The following is a 27,566-nucleotide window of genomic DNA, read 5'->3' as shown; positions in this document are numbered from 1 at the left end:
GACACACCAACACACCCACACTCACTCACAGACACACAAACACACTCGCAGACACACAAACACTCACAAACACAAACACACAAACACACTCACAGACACACAAACACACTCACAGACACACACACACACACTCACAGACACAAACACACAAACACACTCACAGACACACAAACACACTCACAGACACACACACTCACATTTGCATTAAAGTGCCAACAGAGGTTCACTGAGGAAGAGGAGGGTCTGCAGGATGAAGGTTTATTGTCACAATCACGGTTGGTCACACTGAAGCCCCTCCTACAGGTGCTGCTAACCAGCTAACTAAGTACAGACAGCTTAACGAGCACTGACAGAACACCAGAACAAAGACATATTTACAGCAGAACTGGCCCCTCTCAAAGGACAGAGCCCGGTCTGGTTGTGGTACAGAACCGGATCGGAATGGTCTGAACCAGAAACACAGAAGATGGACTGAAGCTCAGAGAAGATCTGAACATCGTCTGGTCTTCAGCAGAACGAGGTTCAGCCTCAGACCTCATCAGACCTCATCAGGTCTCAGACCTCAGAGTCTGAGCCAGAGTCCGTCCCCGCAGACGGTGAGGAGAGTGAAGAACACTGCATCTGAACAAACATTGACGTTGATGAACACACAAGACGGAGGAGGAGACAGGGGGCAGCTCAGAGACCCCCTCCCAAACTGAAGAACATTCAAACACTTCCTCTGAAGACCTGAGACGGACCAGAAAGGGTTCTGGTTGACGTTTCTGGGTTCCAGCAGGTTCTCAGGTCAACCATGAAGACGAGGAGACGGCCTGCTGGAAGAAAAATACCCCCCCTCCCCACCAATAAGTGCCTCTCTGTTGCTGGATGACGAGCAGATCTTGGTCTTTGTTCTCCTGACGGAGATGAGGCCTTCCTGTGATCTAGAGCAACGGAGGCCGTGGTTGCAGCGTGGAGGAGGCGGAGCTACTCTGAGAAGTTGGGGAACATGCCCAGGTCTGCAAAGTCCTCGATGTTGTAGTTGGCGGCTCCCTGCGTGGGGTCTCCAGCCATGGGCAGCATGTCCTGTGAAGACCAGGAGACACGTCAGCCCCGCCCTCACCGCTCAGCCCCGCCCCCAGCAGCTCACCTGGAAGACTTCTGTCTGGCTGGGGTTGGTGTGCGAATGCTGCTCCCCGGCTGGCTGGGAATGGTGCTGGTTCTGCCACTGGGACCAGACCTCGCTGGGCCGGCCCTGGAACTGGCCCCCACTCTGACTGCTGTCCGCCGACACATCTGCAGGAGAGACGGCCAGACCTGAAGGGGGTCCAGATCCTCAGAGGACCAACAGCAGCAGCACAGGGCAGGAAGCTCTGAGGATGGATGCAGCCACGGGCCGGTCCTTCCCCAGAACCCTCTTTCTTCCCGAGCTAACACAGCTGTTCGGGCAGAGCGCCCTCTGCTGGTCATCTCTAGAGGACCCTGAACCTCCTTTAGGACAGGGGTTCTCAAAGTTTTTGTAACAGAGGGCCAAATTAAGAACCGGACTTTAGACCGGACGCCAATTTTGGTGAAAAAATGGATAAACAGAAAACGTATTTTTTATAACTTTAATAACTAAGTGTCATTGGTACAGTTAACCAGAACCTCCAGATGTTTCCAGAGGTTGCTGTTCAGATCTTCTACTCGTCTAGTAATCGTGTCATTTTACAGACTTATTTCTTCTAACTTTTTCTTTCTCTCTGGACAAACAATCACAAACACAAGCTAGCTTTGATGACCCAAAGGGAACAACTGAAAGGTTCTGCTGTTTATCTGAACGACCATCTGACCAGAAGGAATGCACAAATCTCAAAACATGCACGGCTTCTCAGGAAGCGTAAGCAGATTGAGAACACTTGGGTTAAAGGCTGCAGGATTTACGTCAAACCGCTCGGTCCAGAGGACCGGGCCAAGGTTCTGGTCGTGAACACTATGAAGGACTTTGAGAAGTGCTTGATCACGGTCGTCTGAAACAACGTGGAGTAATAAACCAAAGAGCCAAATAATTTCAAGAAATATGACACGTGGATTCATCACTTTCTCTGTATGTCTGATGTAACCTGAATAACAGCAGAGTTCTGACCTGCAGACAACTAGACCTCAACTTTCATCGTCGCTGATATCAGCTGAAGAAGGATATGGACCTGAATCTAATGTCTGCAGACATAACATGGAAGAGAACTATAAACTCTGTTTAAACCCAGAAAATTGGCTGTTATCAGTAAAAGAAGAAATACCAACCTTGGACAATCGACAGTTATGGACCCTTTTTATTTTTCCCCTACAGCATTACTTTATTATAAAAAATAAAAATACAAAAAAAATATTAAAAAAAGTAAAACAAATGATTAATCACTTATTGAAAATTGTTAAATTGATTGACTTGTAATGATATTACTTCACTTTCTCCAAAAATTGATAAATTGATTCATAAATCTTTCCTAATGTAGCATAACTTTGCACATGTTTTTAACTTTTGATACTTGATGAAATTTTGCTATGAGAATTCCTGAAACAGTGTTGTCTGCTTTACTGATATAGTATTATGTTTTATTCATATGAATGACCTTTATAAGTAACATAATCTGCATATATTTCAGATGACTGATCTGCATTTGCCATGTTGATTTCTAAAATAGTTATTTTTGACGTAATACTTAAGTAATTCATCTTTGTCATGTGCTTTATCGATACCTTATGATTTTTAATTCTGTCTGATAAAACCTAGGAACCGGATATTGATAAATCATGTACTAAAATGGTTATAGTATAACGGGGTGGGATTATATAAGTTCGCTTCCTTCCACTTCCTTTCAAGCAATATTTATTAATATGTCTAATTATCCTAAGTATGATTAGTTACTGTATGAATGTATAACTGATGATTATATTGCTTTTGTGTATTATTTCTACTTAATTGCTTGAAATAAACCATTTCAAATCAAATCAAAAATCAAAAATTTTACAGACTTATTTCTTCTAACTTTTTCTTTCTCTCTGGACAAACAATGTCAGCTCCTTTCAGCATATGTTCTTTAACAAACTCCCCATCACTAAAGGTCTTCCTACGCCGGACCGCTTCCAGAACTTCCAGAACCACAGCGTAGCTACCAGCTTCTGTAGTCATTTCTGTGAACATCTGCTGTGCAGCACAGCCTCCTTATTGTTGAGCTCCTCAACGGTAAATCTGTGATAGTTTCTATGATTTGTAACATAGTGAGGATTTAGTCTTAATTCTTTGAGCATTGAATTCACCTGCTTGTATATGAGGGACATGACCTTATCCATGAGGTAAAACAAAGCCAACATTTGTCCACTTAGCTTGAAAACGCCGTTTCTCCTCGCCAACACATTTTCCCTTGATGGAACCTGCTCTGGCTCCCTTTTATTGAGGGCCACAAAAATATTCCTGCGGGCCTCGATTGGCCTCTAGGCCGCACTTTGAGAACCCCTGCTTTAGAATCTCCACCTGACATGATGGACAGCCAGAGGCGGAGCTCTGTGTCACCGAACCTTTCAGCCAATCACACTTCTTGCAGACAGAGACGGTGAAGCCGAGCCTCTACTATAACGAGCGGGCCTGACGATGCACTCAGCAGATTACCAGACTGCTTTGAGCAGACGGACGGGGATGTGTTTCAACACCAGGAGCTGGAAACACACACGAGCACGGTGCTGGACCACACCAAGTTCTGCATGGGAAATGTGACTGTGGACAAAAGCATCCGGGTTTTCCCTAACCAGAAACCCTGGATGACCACCAAAGCCCGTGATGCTGCCTTCCGGTCAGGCGACAGAGCTCTGGACTGAGCTGCCCCGAGGAAGGGGGTCAGAAAAGCTGAGATGGACCACAGGAGGACCGTAGAGTCCCATCTGTCCAACAACACGTGGGAGGTGTGGAAGGCCATACATGACATCACCAACTACAGTAATATGGAAGCCATTCTGCAGCATAATTCAAAAGAAAAGTCCAAACCCAAAATGCTTTTTCATTTTCAAAATGAAGCTGTATTTTTTGACTCAAAATGAAAAAGCATTCCACCAAAATGCTTTTTCATTTCCTTCTCAACACTTCTTATTCTGTCACTTAATTCAAATGATCAGGAAAATGGTTTTTGACATTTCATTTTCAAAAGGTTCTCTGGTAAATGTGCAGCAGAATTCAGTTAGAAGTGTCTGGTTTGTATTGAGTCCACGATCGGCCCAATAAACTCTATAAAAATGATTCTTGTTTCTATGCCAGAATCTCCATATTTACCTCTCAGCCTCCTTTAAGGAGTTGGACTCAATCACTTCTTAGATCTGGAATAATAAAAATGCTCGAATCTCAAAGTCGCATTTGCCAAAATCCAAGTTGGAAGGAGGTTCCTAGCGGAATTCAAACACTATTACTGGTCTGCTGATGTCAGAGCATTGATGTTCTGCCTTTGGTCCCACCACTCCGCTGTGGTTTAGATGGAGGCCGGCGGAGTTTACAGGCTTTGCTCTTCTCCAAACTGGAGAGGGCGGAGTCTCTCAGAAACTGGGTTTTGTCCTAAAACAATCAGTGCGCATTTTAAATCAAATTAGAAGCTTTCCTTCTTTGCTGGACGTTTGTGTTCAGTCACCAAAATGCCATAATCACTCTCTTCTGCCTCCTTGGGATGACAGATTATATCAGGAATGGAATGAGAGGGTTTGTCTAAGCTTGAAGATTTATACATAGATAACTAATTTGCATCATTTAATCAACTTAAACAAAACTTTAACATTACTAATTCACACTTTTACAGCTACTTACAAATTAGACCTGCAGTCCCAAATGAAACGATTTCAAGATCTTCCAGCTGAACATGATCTTTATGACATTTTCAAAAGTCCAGACATTTGGCTTCTGGAATAGTTCATTTATTTGATGGCCGCACCAGAGTGACATCAACAAACATGAAAAATGCTTGGAGTGAGGAGTTGGGCATAGAAATCCCAGAATCCATGTGGGGAAAGTGTTTCTCCAAGGTTCACTGGTGTTCTGTTAACAGCAGACACCAACTCATACAATTTCAGATCATCCATCGGCTCCACTAAAATACATCCTTCAGTTACTCCCATGTGGGATACATGTCAAATCTCTGAAGGCTCATTGGCTCATGCTTCCTGGTCTTGTCCCTCATTGGCCGGCTTCTGGAACAGAATATTTGACTGGTATTCCAAAGCCTATGGTTGCTTAATTCCACCCGATGCAGAGCTCGCCATTTTTGGCTGCCTACGTCCCAGAAGTACCGACTGGAATGCAGCAGCCACCAGAACTTGGGTTGATGACTGCAGAAAGAGTAGAAATCTACGGCTCACTGACATGCTGTCTGTCATCCTCATGGAGAAAACTCAGCATGTCAGGACCGCCTCAGTTAATGTCCACAAGAAACTCTGGACGCCATTTCTAAAGGACTTACAGAAAGTTACAATGATTTAGCTCTGTGTTGGGACTGCATTGTTCTTTCTTCTCTTTATGTCCTGTTTGGACGGCCTGTAAATAAATATTGAATAGAATGTCACTGGCCAATATTTATTTATGTGTATTTGTACATTCTGTTCTGTAAAGGTCTAAGGAGAACCTGAACTGTTTGTTTTGCTTGTTTGATTTTGTGCACTTGAAAACGAAAATAAAATATTGAAGAAGAAAAAAAAGAAACGTCTAATTTGATCATTAAAATGGATTCACAGAAATGCTTTTTCCTTTTCAAAATGAAGCTGCATCAAACGACTCAAAATGAAAAATCAATCCTTCAAAATGCTTTTTCATGTTCTACTTAAAAACCGCTGATTCTGTGTCATAATTAAAGGAAAATGCAGAGAGGGGATTGCATTTGCATAAACACATCCACCCTGTGAACATTGTGGCAATAATCATTTAGAACAAGCATTTCCAGAGGGGAGGGGGGGCGATGACATCACTGCTTTCTCCGTGTGTCAGACACACCAGGAGCAGCTTTGTGTTGGTTGTGAACTTCTGATGAGTTTACTCAGCTCCTCAGGACTACATAGCAGCATGTCCGCCTTCAGCCGTCCTCCTGACGCACCGCCGACACGCTTTTGTCTCCGGACCGCCAGCTGCCTTCATGGCGGAGCCTGAAGCTCCCGATCATCATCGCTGAAGGCGGAAATGCTGCTGCGATCTGAGAAACCATCATTTGAATTTGTGTTTCCAGAGGTGTCCAGAACAAAATAAAGACTGATGGAATTCCCACATATTTAAAATAAATATATGATGGAGCAGGCCCTTAATAATAATCATAACTGTAATAAAAGCACATTTGGAAGATAGTCTCCTGCAGCTTCACGCTGAGTGAGTGTTGGTCCGACCAGCAAATGTTTAGTGCAGGGAAATCTGCCATCTGCTGATGTCATCGAACAGCTAAATCAGTGTGAGGCCAGTGTTGCCAGATTGGGCGGTTTTGGGTCTAAATTTGCGGGTAAAAATGGCTTTGGGCGGGTTTGCATAATTTGGGCGGTTTTAGGGTCTGTTCGGCGGGTTTTTTCCCTCATGAATATATAATAGCGGACTACGTTAAGGCTGGGTGGCTGTTGGATTCTTATGTACTGAAGCTCCGTGAACACACCTGGTAGAGACGCCTAATGGCCTCTGTCATCTAACCTGTTGTTGGGGGGGTGCACCGCCCCGCCCCGCCTCTTAGTAAAATTGTGTTCTTTAAAGCCCGATACCGCAGTCATGTGTGGGCGGAGCTACCAGCTAAAGTTATGGTCTGATCGCTGCATGGAGAGATGTCTGTCTACATCAATGCATGGTAGACACTGAGAATGTGGAGATCAGGTTTATTATTTTGAAGAGTAACCCTTGGTAATCATGTTTCCATGTTTGAGTTCATAAAATCATCCCAGAGAAAGTCTCTGCTTCAACTCCCGCAGGGAAAGCTGCGTCTGAATCTGACGCCGTGTTTCCATCTCTGACAGTTTAATGCCAAAGCCCCTCCCCCGCCTCTCTACCTGTTCACCTGTTCATATCTCTGCAGCGCTCCTCAGTCTGTTCTACACAAAGAGCGCTAAACACGGTCATCATAGCAGCAGGATGACACGATAGTCGGGGCGCTCTGACCCAGAACAAGGATGACGGAACCGCACGCGGGTTATAGCAGCGATAGAGCGGGTTAAGAAAATGAATGGAAGAAGAAGTATTCAATACTGTAGTACCTGTATTATTAGTCTGAACTATCTTTTATTTAGAAAAATCTTTTATCTTGCTATCTATATCTATATATATATATATATATATATATATTTGCTATATATGTTTTATGTATATAAACAAAAATACACACCTTTCGTTGATGTGTTTTCGTGCTGGACTGATGAGCAAAATAAAAGATCAGCGATGATGATCGGGAGCTTCAGGCTCCGCCATGAAGGCAGCTGGCGGTCCGGAGACAAAAGCGTGTCGGCGGTGCGTCAGGAGGACGGCTGAAGGCGGACATGCTGCTATGTAGTCCTGAGGAGCTGAGTAAACTCATCAGAAGTTCACAACCAACACAAAGCTGCTCCTGGTGTGTCGGACACACGGAGAAAGCAGTGATGTCATCGCCCCCCCTCCCCTCTGGAAATGCTTGTTCTAAATGATTATTGCCACAATGTTCACAGGGTGGATGTGTTTATGCAAATGCAATCCCCTCTCTGCATTTTCCTTTAATTATGACACAGAATCAGCGGTTTTTAAGTAGAACATGAAAAAGCATTTTGAAGGATTGATTTTTCATTTTGAGTCGTTTGATGCAGCTTCATTTTGAAAAGGAAAAAGCATTTCTGGTTTTGACTTTTATTTTGAATTATGCTGCAGAATCGCTTCCATAAGGTAACTACAGACCGTAGCAGGAGCTGAATACCTACTTTACACGCTTTGAAGCTCCAAAACAACAGAACTCCGCCGCCCCACCCCCACCCCCCACCCCCAATCCCATCCAGCTCCGCCTCTCCAGTCACGCCGCTCACTGTGACGGAGGACCACGTCAGGAAGGCGCTCCCATCAGTGAACCCCAGAAAGGCGGCTGGCCCAGACGGGGTTCCTGGATAAGGTCTCAGAGCATGTGCCCCTCAGCCCCCCCCCCCCCCCCCCCCCATCTTCACAGAGATCTTCAACCTCTCCCTGGCCCAGGCAGTGATACCCTCCTGCCTGAAATCTGCCACCATCATCCCAGTGCTGAAGAAATCCCCCATCTCCAGCCTCAACGACTACCATCGTGGCGCTCACTCCAGTTATCATGAAGTGCTTCGAGAGACTGGTCCTCCGGCACATCAGTGACCACCTCCCCCCTGACCTCGACCCCCACCAGTTTGCATAGCGCACAAACCGGTCTACAGAGGATTTCATGGCCTTAGCCCTGCATGCTGCTGAGCCACCTGGAGGAGCAGCAGAGTCCGGATGGTCTGTGTGGACCACAGCTCTGCCTTCAACACAATCATCCTGACATACTGATCAGGAAACTGGACACTATAGGCCTGCCCCCCCTCACATGTGCCTGGATAAAGGTCTTCCTCACTGACCGGCCCCAGGCTGTGAGGCTGGGGCCCCACCTGGCTCCCCACAGGGCTGTGAGGCTGGGGCCCCATCTGTACTGCCTCTACACCCACGACTGCAGTCCGCAGCACGACAGCAACCTCATCGTGAAGTTTGCTGATGACACCACAGTGTTCAACGGGAGACGAGGCAGCCTACAGGGAGGGGGTCCTGAAGCTGGCAGCTTGGTGTTCAGACAACAACTTAGCTCTGAACACCAAGAAAACCAAAGAGATCACGGTGGACTTCAGGAGGCACAGCTCCGACCCAGCTCCCCCCTGTGGAGAGGGTCCACACCTTCAGGTTTCTGGGAGTCGTATTCTCCAACATCTCCAGGACAGAAAACATCTCAGAGGTCATCAGCAGAGATTCCACTTTCTGCGGGTCCTCAGGAAGCACAACCTGGACCCCAGCCTGCTGACAACCTTCTACCGTACGTCCATTGAAAGCCTTCTGACGTACTGCATTACAGTGTGGTACGGCAGCTGCACCATGGAGGACAGGGAGAGACTGCAGAGGGTAGTCAAAGCGGTTCAGAGGATCATCGGCTCCCCCCTCCCCACCCTGTCGGACATCTACTCTTCCTGCTGTCTTAGCAAAGCTGGGAAGATCGTAAAAGACATCCCCCCCCCTGGCTCTGGACTGTTTGACCTGCTGCCCCCAGGAAGGCGCTACAGGTGCATCAGATCAAGGACAAACCGCCTTAAAATCAGTTTTTCCCCAAAGCCATAACCATCCTGAACTCCCACATGCACTGACAGCTCCACCCCCCCCCCCCCCCCCATGTCTCTCTCTCTCACTATGCGCATCTCATCATGTCCAATATATTAAGTACAATATATCTCTGCCATCATGGGCATAACTGTTTTTTTAACTACCTCTCTGCAGAAATTTCTATTCTATTGTACATTTTGTTCTTTTGTAAATTGTGCTCTTCATTCTTGTGAAATTATTCTATCTTATCATTTTTGTGAGATTGCTTCTCTCATGCATGTTTGCACTGAACAGTGAGCGGCTTTCATTTCACTGCATGCGCCTGTGTTTAGTGACAATAAAGGCATTCTATCCGATTCTATTCTTCTATTCTAAATGGTGAAGGAGGAGAGGCTTACCAAAGCCGGTGCTGCGGTTTGTCAGGCCGGAGTAGGCGTTGCCGCTGGGGGAGGAGGTGGCCGGAGACGACAGGGGGCTGTAGGAGGCGGGGTCCGTCTGGTAACTGTGGCTGGAACCAATACCAAAGGGACTGGACTGGGCCTTGCTGGACTGATGGACACACAGAGATTGAGATCTTCCTGTTGGGTTCGGGCTTAAAGGGTCTCTGCCAAATCCACTTCCTGAGCTTTCAAGGGTTTTATGTTCATTCCTCACTATAAACATGGAATTTGATCCATTCATTTCTGAGTATTCCTCCAAAAACCAGCCCCTCCCAACCCACAAAAACCAGCAGTTCCTCACATTATGACATCACAAAGTTAGGAGTCTGCACTGCCAGCCCCGCCCCAGGCTAAAAGACACGCCCACTGGTGATCGGCTAAACTCTTTCATTTTCTATCAATAATCTGCTTGTCCATCTTTACAAAAGTTCAGATGTTTGCTTTCGTGGCAGATACGCTGCTGAGGCCGTCTCTAGGATGACGGTACCCACAAGCAGACATAGGCGGAGCCTCAGAGATGACCATGAGGCTCCTCCCACACGCGGAGGGGTCAACCGGTTTATGAATAATGTTTTGTCCGGCAGTGAAAGTCACACGAGTCAAAAGAGGGGCGGCGTCACTGGCGTTTGGTGTGAACGTAGCCTCACACTGCCCCCTGCTGGTGACTGAAGGGAGAACTGACAGCTTCTATGACAAACTTCCAGAATAATTTACCCCACATGCTACAGACCTATGACCCCCCCCCCATGGAGAAGTGTGGTCTTCATCACGGCGTCTACGGACCGTCTCATTCCAGCGATTACAATCCTAATCTGTTCATCCAACATCTGTATGGAATCTGATTCTTTTTGAGACGACGTAGTCTGTCCCAGGACGTGCGCGCGTGCATGTGTGTGCACGTGTTACCTGTCCAGAAAAGGGCGGCCGGTTCCCCGACCACGACACCTGTCCGGGGTTCAGCTGTCTGGAGATCTGAGCCAGGTTCTGGGTGGAGGAACCTGATGGTTGGATGTCGTTGACTCCAGGAACATGGACCACAGAGGAACTGAACAACAAACACACGAAGTGAAGGTGGGGCTCTGGCACTGGTTCTGGTTCTGACGGGTTAGAGGTTTTACCTGAAGTTCTTCCCAGAGTGTCCCTGCTGGAACGGAGAACTCTGGGAGTAGATCTGCTGTCCTCCAGCGGTGGAGGACGGAACCATCATCTTCTTCTCTGTTGCTGCGTACAAACAAACGGGTCAGCGCCGGCGACACCAGAACCAGAGCTCTGCGGGGGGTGAGGTGCAGCTTACAGCCAGAGATGGCGCTGTACATTTCAGCAAAGCGAGGGTCTCTCTCCTGGGAGAAGAGCGACTCTGTCTTGTCAATGGTTTTGCCCGCCTCGTGGACTCCCCCGCTCACACCTGCCACAGGTACCTGAGGGTGGGAGGGACTTGTTTATGGACACTCTATGCTCCTCCTCCTCGCTGTGGTTCCAAACATTTCCTCTGACACCAGCGTTTCTGAGGGTTAAGCTGCTTCTGTTTGACCACAAAGTATCTAGAAAAGTGAAGGAGAATCTGGAGAGGTGGAGGAGAAACTAGAAAGGCGGAGGAGAATCTGGAGAGGTGGAGTAGAATCTAGAGGTGCAGGAGAATCTAGAGAGGTGGAGGAGTATCTAGAAAGGTGGAGTAGAATCTGGAGGGGTGGAGTAAAATCTGGAGGGGTGGAGTAGAATCTAGAGTGGTGGAGGAGAATCTGGAGAGGTGGAGGAGAATCTAGAGAGGTGGAGGAGAATCTGGAGGTGGAGGAGAATCCAGAAAAGTGGAAGAGAATCTGGAGAGGTGGAGTAGAATCTGGAGAGGTGGAGGAGAATCTAGAAAGGTGGAAGAGAATCTAGAGAGGTGGAGGAGAATATAGAAAGGTGGAAGAGAATCTGGAAAGGTGGAGGGAAATCTAGAAAGGTGGAGGAGAATCTGGAGAGGTGGAGGAGAATCTGGAGAGGGGGAGGAGAATCTAGAGGTGGAGGAGAATCTAGAGGTGGAGGAGAATCTGGAGAGGTGGAGGAGAATCCAGAAAGGTGGAGGAGAATCTGGAGAGGGGGAGGAGAATCTAGAGGTGGAGGAGAATCTAGAGGTGGAGGAGAATCTGGAGAGGTGGAGGAGAATCCAGAAAGGTGGAGGAGAATCTGGAGAGGTGGAGGAGAATCCAGAAAGGTGGAGGAGAATCTGGAGAGGTGGAGGAGAATCTAGAGAGGAGGAGGGGAATCTAAAAAGGTGGAGGAGGATCTGGAGAGGTGGAGGAGAATCTGGAAAGGTGGAGGAGAATCTGGAGAGGTGGAGGAGAATCTGGAGAGGTGGAGGAGAATCTAGAGGTGGAGGAGAATCTAGAGGTGGAGGAGAATCTGGAGAGGTGGAGGAGAAACTAGAGGTGGAGGAGAATCCAGAAAGGTGGAGGAGAACCTGGAGAGGTGGAAGAGAATCTGGAGAGGTGGAAGAGAATCCAGAAAGGTGGAGGAGAATCTGGAGAGGTGGAGGAGAATCTAAAAAAGGTGGAGGAGAATCTGGAGAGGTGGAGGAGAATCTAGAAAGGTGGAGGAGAATCTGGAGAGGTGGAAGAGAATCTGGAGAGGTGGAGGAGAAACTAGAGGTGGAGGAAAATCTGGAGAGGTGGAGGAGAATCTGGAGAGGTGGAGGAGAATCAAGAAAGGTGGAGGAGAATCTGGAGAGGTGGAGGAGAATCCAGAAAGGTGGAGGAGAATCTGGAGAGGTGGAGGAGAATCTGGAGAGGTGGAGGAGAATCTAGAGGTGGATGAGAATCCAGAAAGGTGGATGAGAATCCAGAAAGGTGGAGGAGAATCTGGAGAGGTGGAGGAGAATCCAGAAAGGTGGAGGAGAATCTGGAGAGGTGGAGGAGAATCTAGAAAGGTGGAGGAGAATCTGGAGAGGTGGAGTAGAATCTAGAGGTGCAGGAGAATCTAGAGAGGTGGAGGAGAATCTGGAGGTGGAGGAGAATCCAGAAAGGTGGAGGAGAATCTGGAGAGGTGGAGGAGAATCCAGAAAGGTGGAGGAGAATCTGGAGAGGTGGAAGAGAATCTGGAGAGGTGGAGGAGAATCTAGAGGTGGATGAGAATCCAGAAAGGTGGATGAGAATCCAGAAAGGTGGAGGAGAATCTGGAGAGGTGGAGTAGAATCTGGAGGTGGAGGAGAATCCAGAAAAGTGGAAGAGAATCTGGAGAGGTGGAGTAGAATCTGGAGAGGTGGAGGAGAATCTAGAAAGGTGGAAGAGAATCTGGAGAGGTGGAGGAGAATATAGAAAGGTGGAAGACAATCTGGAAAGGTGGAGGGAAATCTAGAAAGGTGGAGGAGAATCTGTAGAGGTGGAGGAGAATCTGGAGAGGGGGAGGAGAATCTAGAGGTGGAGGAGAATCTAGAGGTGGAGGAGAATCTGGAGAGGTGGAGGAGAATCCAGAAAGGTGGAGGAGAATCTGGAGAGGGGGAGGAGAATCTAGAGGTGGAGGAGAATCTGGAGAGGTGGAGGAGAATCCAGAAAGGTGGAGGAGAATCTGGAGAGGTGGAGGAGAATCCAGAAAGGTGGAAGAGAATCTGGAGAGGTGGAGGAGAATCTAGAGAGGAGGAGGGGAATCTAAAAAGGTGGAGGAGGATCTGGAGGGGTGGAGGAGATTCTAAAAAGGTGGAGGAGAATCTGGAGAGGTGGAGGGAAATCTAGAAAGGTGGAGGAGAATCTGGAGAGGTGGAGCAGAATCTAGAAAGGTGGAGTAGAATCTGGAGGGGTGGAGTAGAATCTGGAGGGGTGCAGTAGAATCTAGAGTGGTGGAGGAGAATCTGGAGAGGTGGAGTAGAATCTGGAGAGGTGGAGGGGAATCTAGAAAGGTGGAGGAGAATCTGGAGAGGTGGAGGAGAATATAGAAAGGTGGAGGAAAATCTGGAGAGGTGGAGGAGAATCTAGAGGTGGAGGAGAATCTAGAAAGGTGGAGTAGAATCTGGAGGGGTGGAGTAGAATCTGGAGGGGTGGAGTAGAATCTGGAGAGGTGGAGGAGAAACTAGAGGTGGAGGAGAATCTGGAGAGGTGGAGGAGAATCTGGAGAGGGGGAGGAGAATCTAGAGGTGGAGGAGAATCTAGAGGTGGAGGAGAATCTGGAGGTGGAGGAGAATCCAGAAAGCTGGAAGAGAATCTGGAGAGGTGGAGTAAAATCTGGAGAGGTGGAGGAGAATCTAGAAAGTGGAAGAGAATCTGGAGAGGTGGAGGAGAATCTAGAAAGGTGGAAGAGAATCTGGAGAGGTGGAGGGAAATCTAGAAAGGTGGAGGAGAATCTGGAGAGGTGGAGGAGAATCTGGAGAGGTGGAGGAGAATCTGGAGAGGGGGAGAAGAATCTAGAGATGGAGGAGAATCTGGAGAGGTGGAGGAGAATCTGGAGAGGTGGAGGAGAATCTGGAGAGGTGGAGGAGATTCTAGAAAGGTGGAGGGAAATCTAGAAAGGTGGAGGAGAATCTGGAGAGGTGGAGGAGAATCTAGAGTGGTGGAGGAGAATCTGGAGAGGTGGAGGAGAATCTAGAAAGGTGGAGTAGAATCTGGAGAGGTGGAGGAGAATCTAAAGAGGAGGAGGGGAATCTAAAAAGGTGGAGGAGGATCTGGAGAGGTGGAGGAGATTCTAGAAAGGTGGAGGAGAATCTGGAGAGGTGGAGGGAAATCTAGAAAGGTGGAGGAGAATCTGGAGAGGTGGAGGAGAATCTAGAGTGGTGGTGGAGAATCTGGAGAGGTGGAGGAGAATCTAGAGAGGTGGAGTAGAATCTGGAGAGGTGGAGGAGAATCTAGAGAGGAGGAGGGGAATCTAAAAAGATGGAGGAGGATCTGGAGAGGTGGAGGAGAATCTGGAGGTGGAGGAGAATCTGGAGAGGTGGAGGAGAATCTAGAAAGGTGGAAGGAAATCTGGAGAGGTGGAGGGAAATCTAGAAAGGTGGAGGAGAATCTGGAGAGGTGGAGGACAATCCAGAAAGGTGGAGGAGAATCTGAAAAGGTGGAGGAAAATCTAGAAAGGTGGAGGAGAATCTGGAGAGGTGGAGTAGAATCTAGAGTGGTGGATGAGAATCTGGAGAGGTGGAGGAGAATCTAGAGGTGGAGGAGAATCTGGAGAGGTGGAGGAGAAACTAGAGGTGGAGGAGAATCCAGAAAGGTGGAGGAGAATCTGGAGAGGTGGAGGAGAATCTGGAGAGGTGGAGGAGAATCTAGAGGTGGAGGAGAATCCAGAAAGGTGGAGGAGAATCTGGAGAGGTGGAGGAGAATCCAGAAAGTGGAAGAGAATCTGGAGAGGTGGAGGAGAATCTAGAAAGGTGGAAGAGAATCTGGAGAGGTGGAGGGAAATCTAGAAAGGTGGAGGAGAATCTGGAGAGGTGGAGGAGAATCTGGAGAGGGGGAGAAGAATCTAGAGATGGAGGAGAATCTGGAGAGGTGGAGGAGAATCTGGAGAGGTGGAGGAGAATCTGGAGAGGTGGAGGAGATTCTAGAAAGGTGGAGGGAAATCTAGAAAGGTGGAGGAGAATCTGGAGAGGTGGAGGAGAATCTAGAGTGGTGGAGGAGAATCTGGAGAGGTGGAGGAGAATCTAGAAAGGTGGAGTAGAATCTGGAGAGGTGGAGGAGAATCTAAAGAGGAGGAGGGGAATCTAAAAAGGTGGAGGAGGATCTGGAGAGGTGGAGGAGATTCTAGAAAGGTGGAGGAGAATCTGGAGAGGTGGAGGGAAATCTAGAAAGGTGGAGGAGAATCTGGAGAGGTGGAGGAGAATCTAGAGTGGTGGTGGAGAATCTGGAGAGGTGGAGGAGAATCTAGAGAGGTGGAGTAGAATCTGGAGAGGTGGAGGAGAATCTAGAGAGGAGGAGGGGAATCTAAAAAGATGGAGGAGGATCTGGAGAGGTGGAGGAGAATCTGGAGGTGGAGGAGAATCTGGAGAGGTGGAGGAGAATCTAGAAAGGTGGAAGGGAATCTGGAGAGGTGGAGGGAAATCTAGAAAGGTGGAGGAGAATCTGGAGAGGTGGAGGACAATCCAGAAAGGTGGAGGAGAATCTGAAAAGGTGGAGGAAAATCTAGAAAGGTGGAGGAGAATCTGGAGAGGTGGAGTAGAATCTAGAGTGGTGGATGAGAATCTGGAGAGGTGGAGGAGAATCTAGAGGTGGAGGAGAATCTGGAGAGGTGGAGGAGAAACTAGAGGTGGAGGAGAATCCAGAAAGGTGGAGGAGAATCTGGAGAGGTGGAGGAGAATCTGGAGAGGTGGAGGAGAATCTAGAGGTGGAGGAGAATCCAGAAAGGTGGAGGAGAATCTGGAGAGGTGGAGGAGAATCCAGAAAGGTGGAGGAGAATCTGGAGAGGTGGAGGAGAATCTAGAAAGGTGGAGGAGAATCTGGAGAGGTGGAGTAGAATCTAGAGTGGTGGATGAGAATCTGGAGAGGTGGAGGAGAATCTAGAGGTGGAGGAGAATCTGGAGAGGTGGAGGAGAAACTAGAGGTGGAGGAGAATCCAGAAAGGTGGAGGAGAATCTGGAGAGGTGGAGGAGAATCTGGAGAGGTGGAGGAGAATCTAGAGGTGGAGGAGAATCCAGAAAGGTGGAGTAGAATCTGGAGAGGTGGAGGAGAATCTAGAGAGGATGGGAATCTAAAAAGGTGGAGGAGGATCTGGAGAGGTGGAGGAGAATCTAGAAAGGTGGAGGAGATTCTAGAAAGGTGGAGTAGAATCTGGAGAAGTGGAGGGAAATCTAGAAAGGTGGAGGAGAATCTGGAGAGGTGGAGGAGAATCTAGAGTGGTGGAGGAGAATCTGGAGAGGTGGAGGAGAATCTAGAAAGGTGGAGTAGAATCTGGAGAGGTGGAGGAGAATCTAGAGAGGAGGAGGGGAATCTAAAAAGGTGGAGGAGGATCTGGAGAGGTGGAGGAGATTCTAGAAAGGTGGAGGAGAATCTGGAGAGGTGGAGGGAAATCTAGAAAAGTGGAGGAGAATCTGGAGAGGTGGAGGAGAATCTAGAGTGGTGGAGGAGAATCTAGAAAGGTGGAGTAGAATCTGGAGAGGTGGAGGAGAATCTAGAGAGGAGGAAGGGAATCTGGAGAGGTGGAGGAGAATCTAGAGAGGAGGAGGGGAATCTGGAGGTGGAGGAGAATCCAGAAAGGTGGAAGAGAATCTGGAGAGGTGAAGTAGAATCTGGAGAGGTGGAGGAGAATCTAGAAAGGTGGAAGAGAATCTGGAGAGGTGGAGGCGAATCTAGAAAGGTGGAAGAGAATCTTGAGAGGTGGAGGGAAATCTAGAAAGGTGGAGGAGAATCTGGAGAGGTGGAGGAGAATCCAGAAAGGTGGAGGAGAATCTGAAAAGGTGGAGGAAAATCTAGAAAGGTGGAGGAGAATCTGGAGAGGTGGAGGAGAATCTAGAAAGATGGAGGAGAATCTGGAGACGTGGAGGAGATTCTAGAAGGGTGGAGTATAATCTGGAGAGGTGGAGTAGAATCTAGAGTGGTGGATGAGAATCTGGAGAGGTGGAGGAGAATCTAGAGGTGGAGGAGAATCTGGAGAGGTGGAGGAGAAACTAGAGGTGGAGGAGAATCCAGAAAGGTGGAGGAGAATCTGGAGAGGTGGAGGAGAATCTGGAGAGGTGGAGGAGAATCTAGAGGTGGAGAAGAATCCAGAAAGGTGGAGGAGAATCTGGAGAGGTGGAGGAGAATCTAGAAAGGTGGAAGAGAATCTTGAGAGGTGGAGGGAAATCTAGAAAGGTGGAGGAGAATCTGGAGAGGTGGAGGAGAATCCAGAAAGGTGGAGGAGAATCTGAAAAGGTGGAGTAGAATCTGGAGAGGTGGAGGAGAATCTAGAGAGGGGAATCTAGAAAGGTGGAGGAGAATCTGGAGAGGTGGAGGAGAATCTGGAGGTGGAGGAGAATCCAGAAAGGTGGAGGAGAATCTGGAGAGGTGGAGGAGAATCTGGAGAGGTGGAGGAGAATCTAGAAAGGTGGAGTAGAATCTGGAGAGGTGGAGGAGAATCTAGAGAGGAGGAGGGGAATCTAGAAAGGTGGAGGATAATCTGGAGAGGTGGAGGAGAATCTGGAGGTGGAGGAGAATCCAGAAAGGTGGACGAGAATCTGGAGAGCTGGAAGAGAATCCAGAAAGGTGGAGGAGAATCTAGAGATGTGGAGGAGAATCTGGAAAGGTGGAGTAGAATCTGGAGAGGTGGAGTAGAATTTTGACAGGTGAAGGAGAATTTGGAGACGTGGAGGAGAATCTGGAGAGGTGGAGGAGAATATAAAGGTGGAGGAAAATCTATAGAGGTGGAAGAAAATCTAGAGAGGTGGAGGAGAATCTGGAGAGGTGAAGGAGAATCTAGAAAGGTGGACGAGAATCTAGAAAAGTGGATAATCTGGAGAGGTGGAAGAGAATCTGGAGGTGGAGGAGAGGTGGAGTAGAATCTAGAGTGGTGGAGGAGAATCTAGAAAGGTGGAGTAGAATCTAGAGAGGTGGAGGAGAATCTAGAAAGGTGGAGTAGAATCTAGAGAGGTGGAGGTTTGCTCGGAACAGGTGAGGTGAAGATCAACTGCAGTAAGACGGAGTATCTGTGTGTAACTGAAGTAACGGAAAGGTAAGCTTCCAGGGAGCAGAGGTGGAGAAGGTGGAGTACTTCCTGTCCACAACAGCAGAGCAGGTTGCGGTTCTGAGCAGATGAAAAGCCTTTGGGTTTGAGTTGAAGCGGTCGTTCTGACCCCATTTGAGTTCACAGCTGGACCTACCTGGGAGAGGTCGTAGGCCGTCAGGCCGTCCCTCTGCTGCACCTCCAGCTCCGCCTGCTGCTGCTGCAACTGCCTGAAACACACACATACTCACAGTGAGCAGCCCCCAACGGCCAGCAGACCTCCAACCCCCCCATCCCCAAAACACTCAGCAGCCCCCCCAACCCGTTCCACTGCCCCCCCTCAGCACTGACTTGACGTTGGTGTTGGTGCAGATGATGTACTCGATCTCATCAGAGTACGGGTTCTGGAAGGTGAAGCTGCTGGTTCGGATCAGCATCCAGTCCCGGTTCTTCATGCGGAAGCGATACATGACGGACAGAACCTGACCCTTCAGCTTCACCACCTGCAGAGGAGCAGAAGGACCGGATCGGTTCAGTTCTGACAGGAGCCGGGCATGAAGAGCCTTCAGACGTGATGCTGCCAGCCTGAAGGGGACACTGAGGTTCGACTGTGGTTCTGAAGCGGGTCTTATGAGTCCAACATAATCAAAGTTCATCTTCTGACGACCAAAAGACGTTTTTTCTGCTTTGTGCCCCATCCAGGGGCAGACGCCTCTGATGAGAGAATGAAGGAGTCTCTGTGTGACTTTTGCTCAGCTGTGGATCACCGGTCTGGGGGCCGTAGTTTGGCCCCGTCGCCATAGAAACCAGGGTTCCTGCTGCAGAGCTCTCACCTGCTGGAAGCTCTCTCTCAGGTGGCTCTGGTCTTCAGGGTGGCAGAATTCCAGGATGTCTTTACCCAGCAGGTCCTGCAGGACAAACCCAGCCGTGACTTTCAGCCGTGACAGGAGAAACCTGCAAGACTGTGGGGGGGGGGCACCGACCTGGGGCTGGTAACCGATGACGTTGATGCACCGGGGGTCCACAAAGGTGATGACGCCGTCAGAGTTGTGACGCGACAGGAACTCGGTGGGGACAGACAGTCCGTTCATGTCCATGGAGACGGGGGAGCTGGTCACCTGGGAGGGGGGACAGCAGGTCACACAGAGGACAGACCCGCCACACAAAAGCCCCCCCTTGAAGAGAGCCCCTCTCACCTGCAGCCTCCCGATGGCCACCAGGCAGTACTTCCCAGTCTGCCCCGCCTCCGTGTCCTCCTCTGGGATGGTCATTCCTGGCAGACACAGACGCATCAACTGGGGGGGAGGGGGCGCTCGCCACAAGTTACCTCAAGCTCAGACGATCAGGGGGAGGTGCGCCCCCCCCCCCCCCCCCAGATCGCCCACAGAAGCAGCCTCAGTGGGCTGAAGACTCCGGCCCTCGAAAGTTTAAATAAAAAATAAAGATGAAGGTTTTCAGTAATGTTGGGTGTAGACTGAGTACAAGTGGATCAAATGCAGCAGAGATCCAGTGGATCTTGAATCCGGTTTTAATGTTTCAGCTTTCTGGAAGTCTGATCTAGATCTGTGGAGCATAGAAGCTGAATGCAGCTCCCTCCTCCTGCTTTGGACTCTAGACCTGATCCGGATGAGTGGAGAGGTGGGGGGGTTCATGGTGGGTCAGGAGGTCAGTCATGTCTTCTGGTGCTAAACAAAGCTCTATAAAGCAGCAGCAGAACTCTGGCAGGGGGGGGTCATACCTGCAGGGGGCCAGGCTTTGATGTATCCGGTGCAGTGAACCACAGAGTACTGGGCCTCCCCCTCCTTGGACGGTCCCAGGCCATTCCTGCGGAGAACATGTGTGCCATCTGGTTTAGTGAGCCACCTGAGAGCCCCCCCCCACACAGAGGAGCTCCTGCCGGGGGGGGTGAGTTCTTTCTGCGGCCTCACTCCTCTTTACCTGTATCTCTTCCTCATGTTGGACAGACGGTTCAGGGAGATGTGGTCCAGGGGGGCACTGCCACACCTGCACACACGCCAACATCAGAAACCCACAGCAGCACACCTGTGACATGAGTAAGGGGCGGAGCCAGAGGCTGACCTCATGCGGCAGATGAAGGAGCGCCGGGATCCCATGCACATCCTCATGGAGGACTGCTGGCCCTCCTTCTTCACCGTGCCCGTCTTCAGGTCCAGGATGCGCCCTGTCCGGCAGAGACAGACCTGGTGAGCTGAGGAACCGGTGCAGACGGTGACCCGGCCCTCCAGAACTTCCTCTGGGACCGTCAGTCAGAGTGCTGCTGCCCTCCAGTGGCAGCTTTGAGGAAGCGCTTTGGTTGCTTTTGTTTACTTAAGCCCCTCCTCTTCGCTAAGGTAACTGTGGGTGTGGGCGGGGCCACACATTCATAATCCAACCTCTGAAGACTTTCTGATCAGAAATATGGGGGGGGGGGCAGTAGCTGAATGGATGCAGAAGGAACCCCCCCAGTTGGTTTGGGGTTCACTTCCTGGCTTCACAGTCTGTGTCCCCCTAGACCCGTTTGGAGGACTGAACCTGTTAGGAGGACTTTAGATCCTTTGTGCTTAAAACCTGATAAAGGAGTCTAAAGTCCACGGTCAGAACCAGAACGGTACCATCTAACCAGAGGAACCCACCTGTCATGGAGTTCTCCGATGTGCTCAGCTGCTCCCTCAGTTTGTCCACGTCGTCCGGGTGGACCTGCTCATACAGGGTGCTGCCAAACCACTCAGACTGGGGATGGTTCAGAACCGGGGTCACAGAGTCCGACACATAGATCACCCGTCCTGTTTCTGCCGCCACCACAAACAGGAAGCCGTCCGCCGCCTCCAGAATGAGGTGCTTCAACTCCTGCGGGGGAACGAGAATCGTGAAAGAAAAACTGTACCAGAACCGGGACCACCAGGGTCTGAACCGGAACCACCAGGGTCTGAACCGGAACCACCAGGGTCTGAACCGGAAACACCAGGGTCTGAACCGGAACCACCAGGGTCTGGAACGGATCCACGTGGGTCTGAACCGGATCCATCAGGGACTTCTGCTGTCAGAATCTTAAAGTTCTGTTCAACATGAAACCCATCCTCTAGGTATTCGTGTGACGATTGGGTCTGAGGAGCGGCTGAAGTTCTAATCTCTGGTTTGGATTTGTTTCATCACAGAGGAAAGTCTTTCAGCTGCCAGAAGAAGACTCCACCCATTCCAGACCCATTCCAGGCCCGTTCCAGACCCGTTCCAGGCCCGTTCCAGACCCGTTCCAGGCCCGTTCCAGGCCCGTTCCAGGCCCGTTCCAGGCCCGTTCCAGACCCGTTCCAGGCCCGTTCCAGGCCCGTTCCAGACCCGTTCCAGGCCCGTTCCAGGCCCGTTCCAGGCCCGTTCCAGGCCCGTTCCTGGCCCGTTCCAGACCCGTTCCAGGCCCGTTCCAGGCCCGTTCCAGGCCCGTTCCAGGCCCTTTCCAGGCCCGTTCCAGGCCCGTTCCAGGCCCGTTCCAGGCCCGTTCCAGGCCCGTTCCTGGCCCGTTCCAGACCCGTTCCAGGCCCGTTCCAGGCCCGTTCCAGGCCCGTTCCAGACCCGTTCCAGGCCCGTTCCAGGCCCGTTCCAGACCCGTTCCATGCCCGTTCCAGGCCCGTTCCAGGCCCGTTCCAGGCCCGTTCCAGGCCCGTTCCAGGCACGTTCCAGGCCCGTTCCAGGCCCGTTCCAGATCCGTTCCAGACCCGTTCCAGGCACGTTCCAGGCCCGTTCCAGGCCCGTTCCAGATCCGTTCCAGACCCGTTCCAGGCCCGTTCCAGGCCCGTTCCAGGCACGTTCCAGGCCCGTTCCAGGCCCGTTCCAGATCCGTTCCAGACCCGTTCCAGGCCCGTTCCAGGCCCGTTCCAGGCCCGTTCCTGGCCCGTTCCAGGCCCGTTCCAGACCCGTTCCAGGCCCGTTCCAGGCCCGTTCCAGGCCCGTTCCAGACCCGTTCCAGGCCTGTTCCAGGCCCCTTCCAGACCCGTTCCAGGTCCTGAGACCCCATCAGCCCCGGTTAGCATCTACCTGCTCTGTGAGGAAGGAGGGCTTGTAGGCCCCGTCCGTGGAGGTGTTGCCGGTGCCCCTCATGGACTTCATATGGGAGACGGCCATTCGCAGGATGGTCAGCTTGTCCGGTTTCCGGGCCAAGGCGCTGCAGGTCGGAACCATGTCTGACAGCTCTGTGATGTACTGGGTCATCTTGTTGCGCCGGCGCCGCTCGATCTCACTGTGGTTCTCTCTGAAACAGCAGGAGGGGGTCAAAGGGGAAGTGACCCCATTACCCCCAGAACCAAAACCGCTACTGAGCGCTCCAGGAAGAACCAGAACCGGATCTGCAGTCTCACCTGGAAAACTTGCTGGGCCCCTCCCCATCCTCATCGTCAAAGTCCATTCTGAGGGACAGAAACACGAGTCAGAACCGATGAAACCCAGACGGAGGCCGGCAGCGCCCTCTGCTGCAGACGACTGCGCAGCATCTTCCAGTTTGGAGCGACGGCTTCTTCAGCAACATTAACAACAACGTTAATTCAGCGGCGCCACAGTCCGGACGGACGCTGGATCCTGATTGGCTCAAAGGTGTCTTTAGCCTGGAAGTTCTGTATTGATGCTCTGGCCTAAACACCAGTAAGTAACCGTAGCAACGGAATCTCATGTTCATAAACACATTTATGACTAACAGTATAAATTAATAGTTTTTTTTTTTATTGATCAGTTATTGGTGGATGTTTCTTCAATAAAAGCGATCTGGGAAACTTAGTTTCTCCATCATCTGGACAGAAAACAGCGGGAAAAGGAGGACTTTCCTCTGAAATGAGGTTTTAGTCCTCGGTTACTATGACAACGTATCAACAGTGTAGCACGTAGTGTTTTCCAGGTAAAAACCATTTAAACTTTAAAATAGCAAGAATAACGGATTGATGTCATATTTCTTTAGTAAGTGACCATAAGCAGTGTCCATCGTCTCGGACACCTCGTGGGGCATTACCTCATCCCCTGCTGCTGGACCCCCCCCCATCACTACCTTTTAAGCCTCTGTGAATTGCATCATGGGTATTTAAATAATGTCGTTAATAAATTTATTGAGCTAAGGAAAGCTTTTATTTTGAAAGGCTGTGATGAATGTGTCAACAACAAAAGCACTCACCCCGCTGACCTCCTCTTCCCCCCTCGGCCTGGTGCTGCTCCGCCCATCCTCACCTGGCCGGACCCCACTGCTCCTGGCATCGCCACGGCCCCCGGCAATTCACTCCCCATTTCTGGATGACACAGCAGAACCAAAGGTTTGACCAGAACCATGTCCACGGAGAGGAGGCGGGCCCACCCCCTCATCTCTGTCTTACAGGCAGTGGGTTTGGGAGGTCGGAGGTCGTTGCTTCTGCTGAGCGGGTCTTCACTTCTACCCTGTGTGACCTTCATTCTACAGAAGCGGCTCCTCAGCCCCGTCTTCATTCGGCTGCTCGGATTGGACGAGGCTGTTGCCATGGCAGCAGACTTGGGCTTAATGATTAACAGCATCCTCTGGTCTCAGAAGAATGTCAGGTTCACTGAGAACACGAGCTCGGCTGGTCACCCCACCCCCACAGAAACTACGCCGACCTTTCTACACGTTATCGTCACGAGACTTTTGTTTTTACACGCCTGAATAGTTACGTTTTTATATTTTATGTTTGCAGAAACTTTGCTGAAACGACTGGAGTTTCAGAAAAGTTTAACGGTTCTCCAATCCTGAACGGACGTGAGAGTTTATGGATAAACCAAAGCGTGTGATGGAGAACACGCTTTGGTTTAACACGTGTGATGGAGAACACGCCTCAGTTTAACCCGTGTGTGATGGAGAACACGCCTCAGTTTAACCCGTGTGTGATGGAGAACACGCCTCAGCTTAACACGTGTGTGATGGAGAACACGCCTCAGCTTAACACGTGTGTGATGGAGAACACGCCTCAGTTTAACACGTGTGATGGAGAACATGCTTGGGTTTAACGTGTGTGATGGAGAACACGCCTCAGTTTAACCCGTGTAATGGAGAACACACCTCAGTTTAACACGTGTGATGGAGAACACGCTTGGTTTTAACATATGTTATGGAGAACATGCTTCGGTTTAACAGGTGTGATGGAGAACACGCCTCAGTTTAAAGCGTGTGATGGAGAACAAGCTTTGGTTTAACACCTGTGATGGAGAACACGCTTTGGTTTAACACGTGTGATGGAGAACACGCTTTGGTTTAACACGTGTGATGGAGAACATGCTTGAGTTTAACGTGTGTGATGGAGAACACGCCTCAGTTTAACCCGTGTGATGGAGAACACACCTCAGTTTAACACCTGTGATGGAGAACACGCTTTGGTTTAATACGTGTGATGGAGAACACGCTTCGGTTTAACATGTGTGATGGAGAACATGCTTGAGTTTAACGTGTGTGATGGAGAACACGCCTCAGTTTAACCCGTGTGATGGAGAACACACCTCAGTTTAACACCTGTGATGGAGAACACGCTTTGGTTTAATACGTGTGATGGAGAACACGCTTTGGTTTAATACGTGTGATGGAGAACACGCTTCGGTTTAACATGTGTGATGGAGAACGCCTCAGTTTAAAGCGCGTGATGGAGAACAAGCTTCGGTTTAACGTGTGTGATGGAGAACACGCCTCAGTTTAACATGTGGGATGGAGAACACACCTCAGTTTAACAGGTGTGATGAGAACACGCTTTGGTTTAACACGTGTGATGGAGAACACGCCTCAGTTTAAAGCGTGTGATGGAGAACACGCTTTGTTTTAGCACCTGTGATGGAGAACACGCCTCAGTTTAAAGCGTGTGATGGAGAACACGCTTTGGTTTAACACGTGTGATGGAGAACACGCCTCAGTTTAAAGCGCGTGATGGAGAACAAGCTTCGGTTTAACACGTGTGATGGAGAACACGCCTCAGTTTAAAGCGCGTGATGGAGAACAAGCTTCGGTTTAACGTGTGTGATGGAGAACACGCCTCAGTTTAACATGTGGGATGGAGAACACACCTCAGTTTAACACGTGTGATGAGAACACGCTTTGGTTTAACACGTGTGATGGAGAACACGCCTCAGTTTAAAGCGTGTGATGGAGAACACGCTTTGTTTTAGCACCTGTGATGGAGAACACGCTTTGGTTTAACACGTGTGATGGAGAACACGCTTTGGTTTAACATGTGTGATGGAAAACACGCCTCAGTTTAACACGTGTGTGATGGACAACACACCTATGTTTAACACGTGTGATGGACAACACGCTTTGGTTTTAACACGTGTGATGGAGAACACGCATCAGTTTAACACGTGTGATGGAGAACACGCTTTGGTTTAACACGTGTGATGGAGAACACGCTTTGGTTTAACACGTGTGATGGAGAACACACCTCAGTTTAACCCGTGTGTGATGTAGAACACGCCTCAGTTTATCACGTGTGATGGAGAACATGCTTTGGTTTAACACGTGTGATGGAAAACATGCTTGAGTTCAACGTGTGTGATGGAGAACACGCCTCAGTTTAACCCGTGTGTGATGGAGAACACACCTCAGTTTAACACGTGTGATGGAGAACACGCTTGGTTTTAACATGTGTTATGGAGAACACGCTTCGGTTTAACACATGTGATGGAGAACACGCTTCAGTTTAAAGCGTGTGATGGAGAACATGCTTGGGTTTAACGTGTGTGATGAGAACACGCCTCAGTTTAACCCGTGTGTGATGGAGAACACGCTTTGGTATAATACCTGTGATGGAGAACATGCTTGGGTTTAACGTGTGTTATGGAGAACACGCCTCAGTTTAACGCGTGTGATGGAGAACACACCTCAGTTTAACACGTGTGATGGAGAACACGCTTTGTTTTAATATGGTTTATGGAGAACACGCTTCGGTTTAACACGTGTGATGGAGAACACACCTCAGTTTAAAGCGTGTGATGGAGAACACGCTTTGTTTTAGCACGTTTGATGGAGAACATGCTTTGGTTTAATGTGTGTGATGGAGAACATGCTTCGGTTTAACACGTGATAGAGAACACACGTGTTCTGAGTTGAAACAGTTAACAGATGTAAATGTTTACATTTAGACTAAAGCTGGTTTAAGAGCCACATCTCCATGTTTCTGCCTAAAGGTTGCCAGGTTTCAAACGCTTTAAAGTGCTTCATTTGTGATAGTCATGGCAGTCACCGTCTCCATTCACAGAACTTTTCTGTTCGGGGGGGGGGGGGGGGGGGGGGGGGGGGTCGCAGGTCCAGAACCGGGCTGAGAGAACCTGTCAGGGGCCACAGCTGGCAGGAAGGCGTAACCATGGTCACCGCAGAGTCAGTCATTGACTAAATAACGGTTTTCCAGTTCTCACTAGGGTGTGCGCGTGCACGTGTGACGCAGCAAACGGGAACCGGTACCGGTTTTCCCTAACCCATTTCTGGTAAACCCGATCTGATGCCGGACTGGTTAGCTTTCATGCCAGGCCGCCAGAGCTGAGGCGTGTTCGGTTGGCACCGGCGAACGCTCGCGCGGTTCCGGTCGCGTCCGTACGGTTTCGGGCCTGAAGGCCCGGACGGAGCAGGAACTCTTTGTGTTTCTGGGGGGAGGAGGGGGGTAAAACAGAACGACCGGGATGGGCCGGGCCGGCGGTACCGGGGCAAACGGGAACCTTTGTGTGACAAAAAGAATTGAAGTTCGGTTGAGTCGAACTGGACCGGGAGGAGGAGGAGGAGCCGCGGTGGCTCTGCGCGGTGGGGGAAGGGTATTCAGGCAGCGCTGCAGCCGAGACCCCGGCTCGGTCCGGTCCGGTCCACGCTCCCACACACGCAGGCCCGTGCACAGCCCGCGGACTTACCGGACGGGTTGACGGCGGCGGGGGTTGCCATGTTCGCTGAACGGCTGCGAGGAGAGGTGACGCACAATGGACCCGCTTCTGTCCGGATCGGCTCCAAGGCTCGGTTCGGATTCCAACTCACATCCGTTGACCCGGACAGGAAGAAGCCGAACCCAGCGTCCCGAACCCCCCTGAGTTCCAAACAGGACCGAAGGGTTAATCTGGACCGGGAACAAATGCGAGACTGACTTAATGAGATGCGAGATATGGCCGGAAACACCGCGAGACTTTGAATGAGGGAGAGGGGGGGTCAGCGAGGAGCTGCTCCATCCGCCTCACGCCTGAGGTTCCGGACGGTCTGAGGGTCCAAATGAAGACAGAATGAACAGGTCCATGAAGCCCCCCTCCCCCCACTACCTCCC

The 27,566-nt window shown here is 50.1% G+C and overlaps 1 protein-coding gene across 2 annotated transcripts; it reads right to left on the bottom strand.

Annotated features, from left to right (window-relative positions):
- Positions 1–242: 242 nt before the first annotated feature.
- Positions 243–27,566, bottom strand: arnt2 (aryl-hydrocarbon receptor nuclear translocator 2). Of its 2 annotated transcripts, none has more exons than XM_078944822.1 (19): positions 27,166–27,566; positions 23,456–23,567; positions 22,656–22,703; positions 22,336–22,549; positions 20,943–21,156; positions 20,389–20,491; positions 20,248–20,313; positions 20,048–20,133; positions 19,506–19,582; positions 19,293–19,427; positions 19,143–19,217; positions 18,661–18,812; positions 18,467–18,539; positions 11,012–11,135; positions 10,836–10,938; positions 10,624–10,762; positions 9,676–9,826; positions 1,130–1,275; positions 243–1,065 (listed from the first exon to the last, which is right to left on the bottom strand). In XM_078944822.1, exons 1-19 carry the CDS (start codon positions 27,194–27,196, stop codon positions 967–969), a joined length of 2,148 nt encoding a protein of 715 aa, XP_078800948.1. In that variant the 5' UTR covers positions 27,197–27,566; the 3' UTR covers positions 243–966. The 2 variants fall into 2 exon arrangements, with proteins under 2 accessions (XP_078800948.1, XP_078800949.1); XM_078944823.1 differs by lacking the exon at positions 27,166–27,566 and adding an exon at positions 23,652–23,678.

The sequence above is a fragment of the Oryzias latipes genome, chromosome 3, assembly GCF_053564925.1.
Source record: "Oryzias latipes strain Hd-rR chromosome 3, Olatipes_Hd-rR_3.1".
Classification (NCBI taxonomy): Eukaryota; Metazoa; Chordata; class Actinopteri; order Beloniformes; family Adrianichthyidae; genus Oryzias; species Oryzias latipes.
Note: the sequence above shows the minus strand (reverse complement) of the source record. Positions and strands in the feature narration are given on the sequence as shown.